The following is a 13,871-nucleotide window of genomic DNA, read 5'->3' as shown; positions in this document are numbered from 1 at the left end:
TTTCCGTTTTATTTAGTTTTAAAATTAAGTTAATTGAATTTAGTTTTAACCTTGACTAAATATACAATAGTATATAGTATATTTTTTTAATCTATGATTTTAAGCTTAAAATAAATTTACTTTTATACGTAAATATGTATTACAAATTACTGCGAATGACGTCTTTGTCGAAACTACGAACTACGAAGTAACGAATGTAGTTTTTCCAAACAAATAATGATAGTAAATAGTAATAACCTGATTAGTGATTAGGTTATTATATTATATTATTGTATTATATTAATACACTACAATTCCATAATAAATATTGTTTTTAGGTATTTTAGTCTATAAATATCTCGTATTTATGTTACAAATGTACGACTGTACACCTGCTTATCATCACGGAGTTCGGACGACAGTGGCGTCGTAATAGCAGTCAGATAGATTATACCCAGGGTATTCCCATATTTTTGTTTATTAAGTAGATACTTAATACCTATCAATTTATTAATTTTTTTTCTTACTTTATTTCTATACATATTTATAAAAATGGAAAAATCACCAAAAATACACTACATTTATTAACAATTATTAACACCAAGCTGGATCTATCTATCCCCAATCAACCCAATCACCCCCGTAAATACGCCGCTGAATTAGATTAGGTTCATGAGTAGTTGGAAGTTCATAATTTCTCATCAGAGTACCCTAATATTTATCCGTAAGCCAATGCCCGATATTTTATGAACGTTCAACGTTGTGATTTATGAAGTCGAACCTGGACATTTCGCCATCAAATTTTAATTTTACGCTTTCCCCATTCCCTATAATGTAATTTCTATTTTTAAAAGGTCATCAATATAATTATATTAAAAAGTAAAGGACCTAATACTATTCCTTGAGGTAAGTACACAATTTGTTACCTCTTACTCTTTATTAAATAAATTGTTAACCTTTACCCTTTGATACCTACTGCTGATTTAGGCCTATTAATAAGGTATGACTTACAACAATTTAATTCAATACTTTTAACTCCACAATTGTTAATTTATGAACTAATAAAATATTATTCTTATTTAAAAACTACCAGTCTTATTTTAACACATTTTTCAAAAACTTTAGAGATGGTAAACTTAAAAATTATTGGTCTATAAATAAATTCATACAATTTTTAATGTATTTTTACTTTTTTTTAATGGTTATACCACTGATATTTTATAAATGGATATTATAATTTCATTAAATTTATAAAATAATTATATTATATACGTATTTATTTATTTATTTACATCAATCAGACTATCTATATAATATTCTGTTTTTCTGTAATATATATGTTATGGGTAGAGTGCGAAAATGATGGGTATAGTGTCCACATTACCCGAGTAATGTACAATGTACACCTTATCCATATGGACAATATAATATACTATATATATTAGCTGGATAATGTACACATTATATCCTGTATTTTTTAAAACCGCGATTACCGGAAAGAGTTATGCATTGGCTATTTCACGCAAAAAAATGTTGTAGTCGATACTCATAAAATCTGAAGTATCTATCTATTCTATCTATAGTGGTTTAGAACGTACAAACAATTGATTTCTTGAAAAAAAGTTGAGGAACATTGTCATTTTTATTTCCGAGTTCGTATAATAAATTATCGCTATTAGACATAGGTAATCGCAAAAACGACATTCACCTTTATTTCCATCTATTTTTGGTAGTTTTACTCTACTACTCTAGTCTCTAACACGTACGTGTCTCTAACTGTATCACCGACATTGCATGGTGGTCGCGGGCCGGTGGGACTTAGTTAATTTTATAATTTTATTACAGACGTTTTACCTACAGGCTATCTACAATTGATATTTTATTGTATTTTATTTTATCAAAACACCTTATTCACTCAAAGGTAGATAATGTACAAACTGTTCGATTAATATACTAAATAAGCGCTTTACAAATGATATTTTTACTTTATTCAAAAAGCATGGGTAGTGGACACATTATCCGATTTTCATACATATACATATTATATCACACACATTAATACAGTATATAATATGAACAAAAATGAAATAAGTAGTTCCATTGATAATAAATGGAACCAGCATAGTAGCATTTAAAATAAATGTCAATGCCTACTCGTATATTAACACAACCGTCACAATCTATAAATGTTCAATGCATATAAATAAGTATAAACTGTAAATAAAATAATATAATAGGTTGATGCCGTTGCAGAATGCAGGTTTTCATCCCCATGTCTAATGACTAATAGTCACTTCAAACTAAAAATATTAAAATAATAATAATTTCGCATGACGTGATACATTTGGCACGTGTGAATGCAAAAGAGAAAAGAAAAATTTAGCAAAACTATCTCAATAATTCTCAATTGATACACAAATGTACATACCTATAACACAATAATTAATAGTAATATAATAACACTAATTAACGCTATTTACCCACGTCGAATCCGATATTGACTAATTTTAAACGCAATACTCATGCTTTGTAATCGCATTTGTTATTTGTGATCGACTTACGAATCAATATTATTATAGCCTAAAGAGTGCAAGGGCCCATCGAGGAAACAAAATGAAAAACACGTAGTAATAAAAATAATAGTAATTGATATTATTGTAGCGCTACCTGGTGGGTGGCACTAGCAAAAACTGTTGCCCGTCGAATCCAAGCGGCGCGCCGCCGCCGCCGCCGCCACCGGTATCGCACTTTCGCATTATCTTATGTAATCACAGATAAGGTCGTGATAATAATTTATTAAAATACTCGGTGTACGGCACAAACTAAGACACAGCCGTATTATATTATTAGTTCGCGGCGCACAGTCAGGACGGTAGACGGATTTCCGATCTAAAGGTTACGTTGTTCGTGCTTAATTAGATGCGACCGACAAGTGACAAAATGTGTGCTGTGCGTTGAAAGTGCGCTCATATGGTAGTCGCTACTATTCCTTTCGCCAGTCTCGTGTTTCGGATTTTTCAACTTTCAACTAGCCGACCTCTACATCACAACTCAACGCACGTTTGCGCACCGGCTACTACTGGTGCTCGTGATTAAATTTAAACGCCGTTTTATTTTCGCGGTCCGCGTAGTTGTGCGATGATCACCGTCTTCGAGACTTAGCCGTGTAGCTTTTAATGAAAACGTTGTACATCGCAATAGGTTGATTACAGTGAAAACACTCGGAGCTGTCGTCGCCCACGTCGGCCATTTGACAGCGAAAATTATAAAAACATTGCGCGTGTTGTTTTATTAATAACCAGGTAAACACACGACAATAGTATACTGCAATAATTGCTTTATAATATTATTGATGTAAATTGTTTCTCTTGATATTTTCGTCTGGCCACGATATTGATATTCGTATATTCACTATCTATTTACGCTGTCCGTAGACCACAGTCCATATTAAGTGTTTACAGTTCGGCTATAATTATTGCGAAACAATATTAATGGGTCTTGTGATTGCTACTAATTTTGTTCTAGTGCTTTACGTTAGGATACTTTGCATTATCTAACCTTGTCGCTCGACAACAACATTTTGTCTCCTGCAAAGTTAGGTGCCCTCTCCTCTCCCCCCCCCCTTTCGTCGATCACTTTTTGTTTCCAAAGTGCTTCACTTCTACCACCGGCTTCTGACTGCATATGACTTGAGCGCACCATTGTGGAGTGCAGTTATCTTACATTACATATTTTTTCAGGAGATGTCCAGTTACTTACGCCATAATTCCAGGGTTAAAAATTTCTCCAACAAAATGGTCGATTACAGTGAAGCCAGCCACAACAACACATCAGGCGATGGTATAGTAAAATTCTCTGACAAAGGTTGTATGACTCAAGAACAGTTGTTAGACCATAAGTACGAGCCATGTGGTAAAAATGTCAAGCCAAAAATGGACTTGTCAAAGAGATTGAGTGTAAGTAGTTACTACAAGTCTTGTCTTAACTATCAACTGTATTCTACCAATATTGAGTTAAATATTGTCTAATATCTCATTAAATTCATTAAATTTTTTTTAGGAAATAAAACTGGACAAAGAAAAATCTCCTATTGCTAAACTCAATGAAATTATGTTGTTAAAAAAACAATCAGTAGAATACAAGTTAGTTTCTATACTAGGCCATATACATGATCCAATTTTTAGATTTGCTGCCAAAAATGATGAAATATCTGGTAAATAATTTATTTATTTATAATAGTTGTATATTATATTCTATATTATTAATGGAAATTAATGTTATTAGCTTATGGAGAGGGTCCCTCAAAAAAAGAAGCAAAGAGAAATGCAGCGATTGCATTTTTGGATAAATTGGATAACAATGATGGAAACAACACCATAACATCTACCACTTCAAGTATTTCACCTGACAAACATAGCTCATCAAAGTATAGATATACACTTTTACTAAAATAATATTTAACTAATTAGATTATAAACCATATGATTTATGTTTTATTTGCTTTCAGCGATGTGAAAATTGTAGATGAATTATCAAAAACAAACCCTATTGGTATGCTGCAGGAATTGTGCATGGCTCGTCATTGGGAGTTACCTACTTATGAATTTCTCCGTGAAGAACACAATGAAACACATAGAACTTGTTATTCTGTAATATGTTCCCTTAGGGATTTAAAATCTATTGGTGAGTAACTTATATTTAAAAAATTAAACAATTATATATTTTAATCATATAGTATGTTTTGTTACATATAACATTTAAAATAAGAAATATCAATTATCAAATTTATAAAAACGGCTTACATGATCTATTGTCATAACTAAATACTAGATTTTTATGTTTATACATATATTTACTGAGAGTATGCAGCTCAAATTGGATGAGTTTTCTCCACTATTCATTTTCCTGTGAACTGATAGGCAGTTATACACTTGTATCTGTAATTTTGATGACACTGTATAAACATTTTTACTGTGTAAAAACACGTATTTCAAAGTTAAAAAATATTTTAAAACCATAAAAAATTAATTTTAATTTTTTTATTTAAAACATGTTATTATTGTTTTTTGAATTCATAATTCTGAATTGTATGTATGAAACTATGTGCTGCAATCTAGTACACCAGTATATAACTATAGTATAAATTAAATATAACTGCGTTTGAATAAATGTTTATTTAATTATTTTATATTTTTTATAAATATTAAACTATAATCTTTATTTTTTTTTTCAGTATTTTATGCATTTTTATGAAAAGTCATATTTTTCCAAAAACGAATATTTATGCACATAAAAGATATTTTGATGAAATTATAAAGCATAAAAACATCTTTTAAGATTTTAGGTATATATAATTCCTGGCTTTAGTCATAACTTTTATCAAGAAAAATGTAACAAAAGTCAATGCACCCAAAAAACTTATAGTTTTTTTCATAGACTATTTAAACGACATAATATGGCCATGCATCGATTAGTTAATTATAAGATACAGATAGAATTATAGGACCATGTAGATATAATTACTATAGCTAAGAGCAAATAGATAAAAGGATCTTAAATATATTTAAATTACCGTAAATCAATACTTTTTACATTACTTATTAGTTATTATTTAGTTTTATTTCCTATTAATACTTAGAAACAATATATATACTCACTAAGGAAGAAAAAAAATATTTATATAATTATTTTTTTGTTATTTGTATTTAAATATTTATTAATATTTACAATAGTAGGTGAACGTTTCGATATCTTGTACAGTTCAGTTATATGAAATGTGTTAATGTTTTAAATGTATACAGTGAGCTAACTGTTCTTTCAAGTTACTAGTTAGTGTTAGTATATATTGACAATTTTCTGCACAGTTATTGTGTATGAGAATATTATTGTATTGTTGAGCAATCAATCGTATTGTTACTTTTATGTACTATATTGTTATAGTAAGGTTAGATTAGGTCTAAGTCTGAGTTACTGTTTACAATAAAATTCAGTGTACAAATTTATGTGTCCCACATATGGTGACTCTGATTGTATTTTGACTAATGATAACATTGAGATCTTTTTTATAAATCACTATAAATTCTTAGTTCCAAAAATTGATGATCTTCATTCTTCTTTAGACATTTTTCTTAAGTTTAGATTCTATCATTTTTTCTGAAAGTTCTTGCTTTAGCTAATAATATTATTAATTAGATTGATTTTATTTTTGTATTGTTCTATGTTTTTAAGCACAATGTTTATGTAGCTTTTAGTTCTTATGTCAATAACTTGTAAATTTATTATTATAAGTTGTCATATCTTGTTTATTTTTTATTATTATTTTCTCAATGTACTTCAAAAATTTTAGTTGTTATGTATGTCATTACTGTTAAAATAATATTTGTCATGAAATTATATTACTTACTGTGATATTATTCTAAAGGGTTTTTATTCATTTATAAATAAATGAATAAATAAATAGAATAAGAATGTATGTTTTTAAATAGGCGAAGGAAAAACCAAGCAAGCAGCTAAAAGAAAAGCCGCTCAAATTATGTATGACCAAATAAAAAATATTTCTCAACAGAAGATTTCTATGGGTAAGAACTCTGAATATCCATTTCCTACTCATTCTATGCTGAGAGACACTGTGAAAAGTGAGGAAATAGATTACTTAAATGTTCAACAGTCCTTAGAGTTATTCTTTAACCGTTTAAAATCATCTCAAAAGCAATGTTTAAGCAGATTAAGGGTAATATAAACATTTTATTTATCCATGCTAAATACATGTATTTATATTTTTTTCATTGTTTACAGAATACACAATCCACAATTGAATTAAAAAATAATGCCATTGAATTTTTATATGAAATTGGAAATGAAGAGAATTTTAACATCACATACATATTGATGAAAAAGGATCTAAGTAAGAAATGAGTTAAAATAATAGTGATAATTTTTTATTTTTTGCTCTTTATTTTTTCAGATGATATTGGAATGTTGATGCAATTAGCTGTCACTCCTCTTTTGTTGTTTGTGGGTACAGGCAAAACCATGCAAGAAGCTAAAGAAATGGCTGCTTATGTTGCTCTATCATACATAAAACTTTTGTTAGAGAAGTAGAACAATAACAATTTAACTTGCATATTGTTCGTGCTTGCCTAAAAAATCTGTTAAACTTTAATGATATAAGTACAGTTTTTGTAATTTTCTACATAATATGGTCTCTAGATTCCTGCACCTCAAATTAAGAAGGATCTATAATATTTCTTTTTTGTGTGATTAAATTTTGTAATGATCATTTAACACTAATATTTTGTTTGCATATATTGTTCCTTTCTCATTTTAATTTAAATATTTAAAAACCGTAAATCAATGTTAACTATTTTGTTTAATATTTGTATTAAAATGTTGTATTCTAACATGTTTTATTTAATGTCATATCCATACACATATAATAGTATGTTTTATGTGAAATTAAAATGGTGTCTCCTTAACAATTTTCCACAATAATATGATCGTGTACATAATTATACTAAATAATATTCACTCTACACTTTTTAATAACATTATGCCGTATTTTATTTTGCAAAATGTTTTATTATACTTCAGAAGATAGTTATAGTCTTTCATATTATGATGTTATAAGTATAGTAGAGTCTTTTTTTATAGATTGACATAATAACTTTATAAGACCATAGTAATGCTGGATTATTGATAATACTATATATTTAAATAGAAATTGGGTGAAAATTAAAATTTATTTTCATCACACTTTTATTAAATTATGCGTGTAGCATGTAAATATAATATAATTAGGCAACTTATAACTGGCAATTTTGTAATTTTTTAAAAATTCTAACAATGCTATAAAAGGTTCAGTTACATAAAATTATTAAAGCGATTATCTAAAAATAATGTAAAATGATACCTATTATAATTTTATTAGTTAAATTACGGCATATACCCTAGCACTGGATTGCTAATTAAGCTTATACCCTGTACAATTACTAAAGATACCTAAGTATATGAGTGTATACCCACGTATACCTTCAAAATTAATCAAAAATAATAAACAATAAATAATATATCAAATTTGATAATATCACTATTAATGGACCTACTTTAAATATTTGGAATCCAGACAGCTATGTAAAAAGTTGGTTTGCCAAACATAGGTCTACAGATGACACAAGGTTTAAATACTCTAAGCTCATGAGCATCGATTTATTCACAAAAAGTCTATGGCAGATTTTATAGTCAGGATGTTGTGTCATTATTTACTTATTATTTTATGTTTATGATGTATCATGTATGTAATATAGTATTATATATTCAGATATTCGTAATAAAAAATATTTTATAAGAAAAGCTAGTTTAACTCCATCTTATATGCATAGACGTAAATATGGTTAAAAACCTGGGATCCTAGGGGCTAGATAAATCAACTAAGACGTGTAGTTGGGTGGGGGTGTCCTCCATATCAACACCATAAGTTAATTTTAGTTAAGGTTAGACATTTTTCTTTGAAATCTCTCCCAATATACGTCTATTTGCTAAGCGTATATCCTAGAAAAAAATTACGAATATATTACTATATATTTATAATATGTATACCGTTAATTGGTAGGTATAATCAATATCTCGTAGTTCGTGAGGAATGTATTAATTATACTCATTGATTAATCTTGAATAGTGTAATAATATTGATTATAAATACTACTAGTATGAATGGTAGGTTAGGTCATTTTTAAATATTCATGATCTATAATTGCTGGTAAATGAAAATGATCAACGGGCTCATTGCAGTTTCGCGTCGACCGTTGCGGATAGAAGCAGCCTATTCACTGCATTATTAAATTTCAATATTTTACATAGTTATAATAATATAACTTGCTTAAAAATTTAAACATCTTAAAAAGCCAACAAGAGAACACAGATAGTTAATCTATTGTTAAAACTTTTAAGTTTGATAATAAATCGATTAACGATTTATTATGATATTTAAGCTATAACAACACAACTGGAATTGACAATAATGAATAAATGTTGGTATATAATGTGTTAGTAAGACACGGGTTACTAAGCTACATATTACATAATATAGTGTAAGCCATAAGGGTATGACATCCTATATTGAGTTTATATAAGTATATAAGTATATAATATTATAACATTTCCTATCACTATTAAAGTGATACAATGATTTTCTATTTCTTAGTTGTAAATATAATTTTTATGTCGACACAAAAAACTGAAGACAGATTCAAGTCAATTAACCTGACGTATTCGATATTTTCACAAAATATTTAGGATATAATTTTCTACAGGATAGGCAGGTAATATAATTTTCAAAATTCTTGGTCTCTTTTTAGCCTTTTTAAGCTATTTTGTATAATTGCAATTTTCAATTTTTTTTTATAAATGCTGATAACAAATATATAAATCGGTAAAAATATTTGGATTTTACTTGGAAATTTAATTTAAAGTTACTATATATCAACAACTTTTTTAAATTTATTTCAATTTTTTTTTACATCTTATATTATGTACCTACCAAGTGGCGTACGCAAGATTTTTCAAGGGGAGGGGGTGCCATATCATAATTATATGCACGAATTGACCTTTTTTTTTTTTTTAGTCCTTGTTTCATAATTTGAACAGATACTTATTTTTAAGAGGGGTGTCATATTTCCCTGACACCCCCCCTGCGTACGCCACTGTACCTACCTATTGAAAGTGTAATAACGTAAAAAGAAAAGAAAAAGGAAATATAAAATTAAAAATAGATATGCTAATACATCAGGGGCTAAGTCTTGAATTCTAGGTCTGTGGGATTCTGCCCTACACTTTTAAGTGTTAAGTGCTGGAGAATAAAATCACCTATCAGATAAAAATATTTATTTTACGCTATTACCTTCCCACTGATCATCGGAAGGCTCTCGAAGTCGTGTATTCGAGAATTTTATCAAATACCTTAACCATTATAATATACAATTTATATCTATTTTGTAATAATATCAAGTTGATATATATTATAATTATTATAATAATAACCGTTACCTGATTCACAGCTGTACATATATGTTATGATGTAGTTGAATTAGGTCGATGACACAAATTAAAAAAATCTCTAAACACGCGAATCCAAATAAATGCAACACTGGACATATTATTTTGTTAGATTACAGGATGCCTATAGACGCCTAATAGTTGTGACTTGTGGGGTCTAGTGTCGTTGATATGACTGGTATGCATACACTCGTGAAAATAGACTACATATGGTCATGCCGACCAGAGTTACCGGTGACTTCAATAAAGGCTAGTGCATTCCGAGGAACTAGCTTTGTACACGGCGGCAGACACCCTTATTCAGCCATCTCCTGTTTCTAATGGTACATGAAAAAATCACTACACGTCTCTTGTGCTCCATTTTCACAAGCACATCTCAGTTTCTACATGACCTTACACTGCGAATCATCCCTTTCATCAGTGACCAAAAAAAAAAGGCAGTGGCGTAAGTTAGTGGTGAGGGGGGAAGGGGTTAGAAGTTTCACCTCCCCCCACCAAAAAAAAAAAAAAATAAAATATTTTTACATTGATTAGAATTTTAGATAATAGGTAAATATTACTAGTGTAAACTAACGTATGATATTATTATTATATATAATAATATAGTTATAGAAATTATCTGAGTGTTTACACATCTATTTTAAGTAAACCAATTATAAAATCGACAAAAACGACAATTGCGGCTTCTGACGTCCAACACGAAAATGAATTACTATAATAAACTAATTACTTATAACTAATACCAATTCCAAACAAAATAAAAATGACGTTTAATTTAACTATTATAATTTGCATCATAAATATACTTCCCCCCTCAGAAAAAAGATCGTCTCTACGTCGCTTTAATAGTGTGATAATTTTAACTTTTACACAGTTATAAGTTAAGTATATATATATTATATATTTGAATCTAAAAAATGTTTCTTATGGCTTAACGGGTTAGGTAAGGTAAAAATATTTTTATATTGCGTATTTTTTTTTCTGTTTGTAATCAAAATTATTGTGTAATTTAAAAATTGTATGAAAATAAATGTATAACCATAAAAATATCTTATTATTTTTTAAATTAAAATTGAAAATAAATATCGAATTATTTATCAAAAAGGAATCGTGCCCAACGGCACTTAGTGTTCCCAAACGGTCACCCATTCTAGTATACTAGCTAGTATATGAATTTCAATTGAATTAAAACTTAGTGGCCGAGTATTCCGTAATGCGTATCAGGAAATTATACCTGTCTATAATACGCAACCGCGGTCGTGTACTATTGATCGATAGTATTATAGGTGAATTGTTATAATATAATCATATCGCACAAAACTATAAAAGTATTTTTATAGTGTAGGTAGTGTACTAAATAAACGTGTACGAAGATGCGCAGTTACAGTTTATTAGTTTATTTTGTTTTATTAAAATACGGTTAGAGACTTGGGATTTAGAATGTTCGTAGGATGAGAACAAGGCCGACGCTAGAAGTATTGTATGCATTTTTGTATTATAACATCTATAACTTTAAACTTTATTACCTGATCATATACAATACTGTAGTGTTGGAGGCTGGCGAGAGGGCTGAACTGTTTTCTGGGGGTCTAGAGCCAAGGGGGGGGGGGCTTGCCACTCTTGGCGCCGTACCTGCGTACACCAGTAATAGTAACGAATGCCGAGCGACGTGCGTGATGGAAAGAGTCAAAAAGACAAACGTAATAATATTGACACAACATTATATTTATTTTTTCGTGGAAGTAACATTTATTTTATCTATTGTATTTATACATATACACATCATGTGATAATCACTCGTTCACTTGTACAATATACAATCAAATGCGATAACATACACACGAAAATACAATAATAATAATAATAATGATAAGTATATATTCTATCGCGCGCACAACGTATAATATTATAAATTATAATCATATACACACGGACGCGACACGGCACAATAATACGTATAATAAAATAATAACACGTTAAAATATTCATATATATTTTAAAAAAAAAAAGATAAAAATAGTCTAGCAATTAATATAGAATATTATCGTTTAATAATACCTACGCGTGATGATGAAATAATAAATATATGGGGAGGACCGCAGTGGTTGACGTCGCCCGGTCATGTGCAGTCGTTCACGTTCGATCGTTTGCGGCGGTCGTCCGAATTCGGGCTCGGAGCACTCTCGCACCCGTCTCGCGCGCCTGCTCCGCCCGTGCCACCCGCGGCGCGAGTCCTCTTGGCGGCCGCCGATTCGCCGCCGCATATGTCGATGTTGGGTATGAACAGTCGCAGGGCGTTCGGTCCGGTCGGGAACTCGGCCGCGGTGAGTTGGTCGACGGCCGTCGTCGCGGGGGCGATCCTGAGCTTGGCCACCGGGTTCATGGTCACCTCCAGCGACCGTTTGGTCACTACTTCCTGGTGCGTGTCGAACGCCTTGACCAGTTGGGCTACCGAAAACCTACACGGCGGACAGGAAACGTGTAATCAATCGTTTGGTTATAATGTACGAGTATTAAAATAAAGCAATGGGTGTTCTCCGAGTATAGACGATAGACATTGTACGCTTTGAAAAATGGCTCAAGCTACACAGGGTAATACGTTTGAAATTGATTGTTTGCAACTCCATTATTGTAGCTTATTATTTTCTTTGATTTGACCGTAAAATATTTACAAACAAATTTATGTTTATTTATGAACGAACGTATGATAATAACAAATAACTGCATAAACATTTTGAGTCCCTATTACGACGTTACAATATTTTTATGATATTTGGATAAAGTATTGTTATAATGTTTTTGTCTATCAAAAAATGTGGTGTACCAATATGTTTCTACAATATTTTAAGACATCGTAACAGACAAAACAAATTTAATGAATTTTCAATTTTGTATTCGATATTTCCACAATCTAGTAATACTATAATATTATTTACGTTTACCGGTACCTATGAGGCACATTATATGATGGTAATATTCTTGTTGTTTTTTCGTTGGTATTTTTATCAAACTGTAACCGTTTATCATGACATTTTATTACAGTTTTTTTGTTTTTATGACACCCACTAATATAACATTATCGTTGTGTGCGCTGGTACACATACTCGTATTATTCGTCCTGAATATCAGTTAAACGCTCGAAAAACAAATTAATTTTAGTTTCATCATATGTATGTACTTATTTTTACATACCAACGTCGATCTTTTTTTTCTAAGACCTTGACATATTCAATTACGGTTGAGCGTATGAAAGATGTTAGTTTTGTACATTCACATAACAATAACATTTTTAATATTGTCGTTTTTAACGTGTTCTATACACAATAATACTTATAAAAGCTTATTGGTTTTAAATTAGAATGCGAATTTTCAAAAAAAAAAAAACAAAAAACGTACATTTTTTACGTGAGATGGTGGTAATAGCGTATTTTCTTTCAATCTAAAATTCATGTATATTTAAATAACGTATAATATAAAATTTGATGTTATTTTAAAAGTAGATTAAGAGCTTATCGATATTAGAACCCCTTGTTAAATAATAATATTTTACAGTTTAGGAAACCAATTCAAGGGTCGAATTCATATTTACCCAAAATTGGGAGCCAATTCAATGGAGCTCGTTTAAACAGTAATTTATCTGGTGTCGCGGTAAAAATGTCGTGGTGAAAATATTTCAGCATAAACGTTGCGATTAAAATTTCGGCAAAACAAAAATGTCGGTTTTTGTTCGGTCGTTTGTAGGATTAGTTGTTTTTCGTTATTAAAGTATGATATTCTATGAACTAACAATTCGGTCGAGGGTTGACATAATTGTTTTAATTCAATGTTTAGTTCTCGTCATT

The 13,871-nt window shown here is 29.8% G+C and overlaps 2 protein-coding genes across 3 annotated transcripts in view; one reads left to right on the top strand and one right to left on the bottom strand.

Annotated features, from left to right (window-relative positions):
- The first annotated feature begins 2,776 nt into the window (after positions 1-2,776).
- On the top strand, positions 2,777-7,320 carry LOC113547821 (interferon-inducible double-stranded RNA-dependent protein kinase activator A homolog). Its single transcript, XM_026948339.1, has 8 exons — positions 2,777-3,281; positions 3,720-3,935; positions 4,039-4,192; positions 4,264-4,405; positions 4,487-4,662; positions 6,465-6,709; positions 6,775-6,883; positions 6,944-7,320. Exons 2-8 carry the CDS (start codon positions 3,723-3,725, stop codon positions 7,078-7,080), a joined length of 1,176 nt encoding a protein of 391 aa, XP_026804140.1. The 5' UTR covers positions 2,777-3,281; positions 3,720-3,722; the 3' UTR covers positions 7,081-7,320.
- A 4,416-nt stretch (positions 7,321-11,736) lies between these two features.
- Positions 11,737-13,871, bottom strand: part of LOC113548286 (calcium/calmodulin-dependent protein kinase type II subunit alpha-like) — a 39,979-nt gene continuing 37,844 nt past the window's right edge. Inside the window, exon 7 of one of the 2 annotated variants that reach the window (XM_026949087.1) lies at positions 11,737-12,488. In XM_026949087.1, the coding sequence (XP_026804888.1) occupies positions 12,149-12,488 (340 nt within the window). In that variant the 3' untranslated portion in view covers positions 11,737-12,148. The remainder of the gene's footprint in view (positions 12,489-13,871) is intronic. The other variant, XM_026949088.1, reaches the window with a different exon arrangement.

The sequence above is a fragment of the Rhopalosiphum maidis genome, chromosome 1 (assembly GCF_003676215.2).
Source record: "Rhopalosiphum maidis isolate BTI-1 chromosome 1, ASM367621v3, whole genome shotgun sequence".
Taxonomy (NCBI): domain Eukaryota; kingdom Metazoa; phylum Arthropoda; class Insecta; order Hemiptera; family Aphididae; genus Rhopalosiphum; species Rhopalosiphum maidis.
This window is presented reverse-complemented; position numbering and strand designations above follow the sequence as displayed.

Coding starts and splice junctions, on each gene's coding strand:
- LOC113547821 (XM_026948339.1), top strand. CDS start 3,723: ATGTCCAGTTACTTACGCCATAATTCCAGGGTTAAAAATTTCTCCAAC. Junction 3,936..4,038: donor ACTTGTCAAAGAGATTGAGT/GTAAGTAGTTAC, acceptor AATTTTTTTTAG/GAAATAAAACTGGACAAAGA. Junction 6,884..6,943: donor ATTGATGAAAAAGGATCTAA/GTAAGAAATGAG, acceptor TTATTTTTTCAG/ATGATATTGGAATGTTGATG.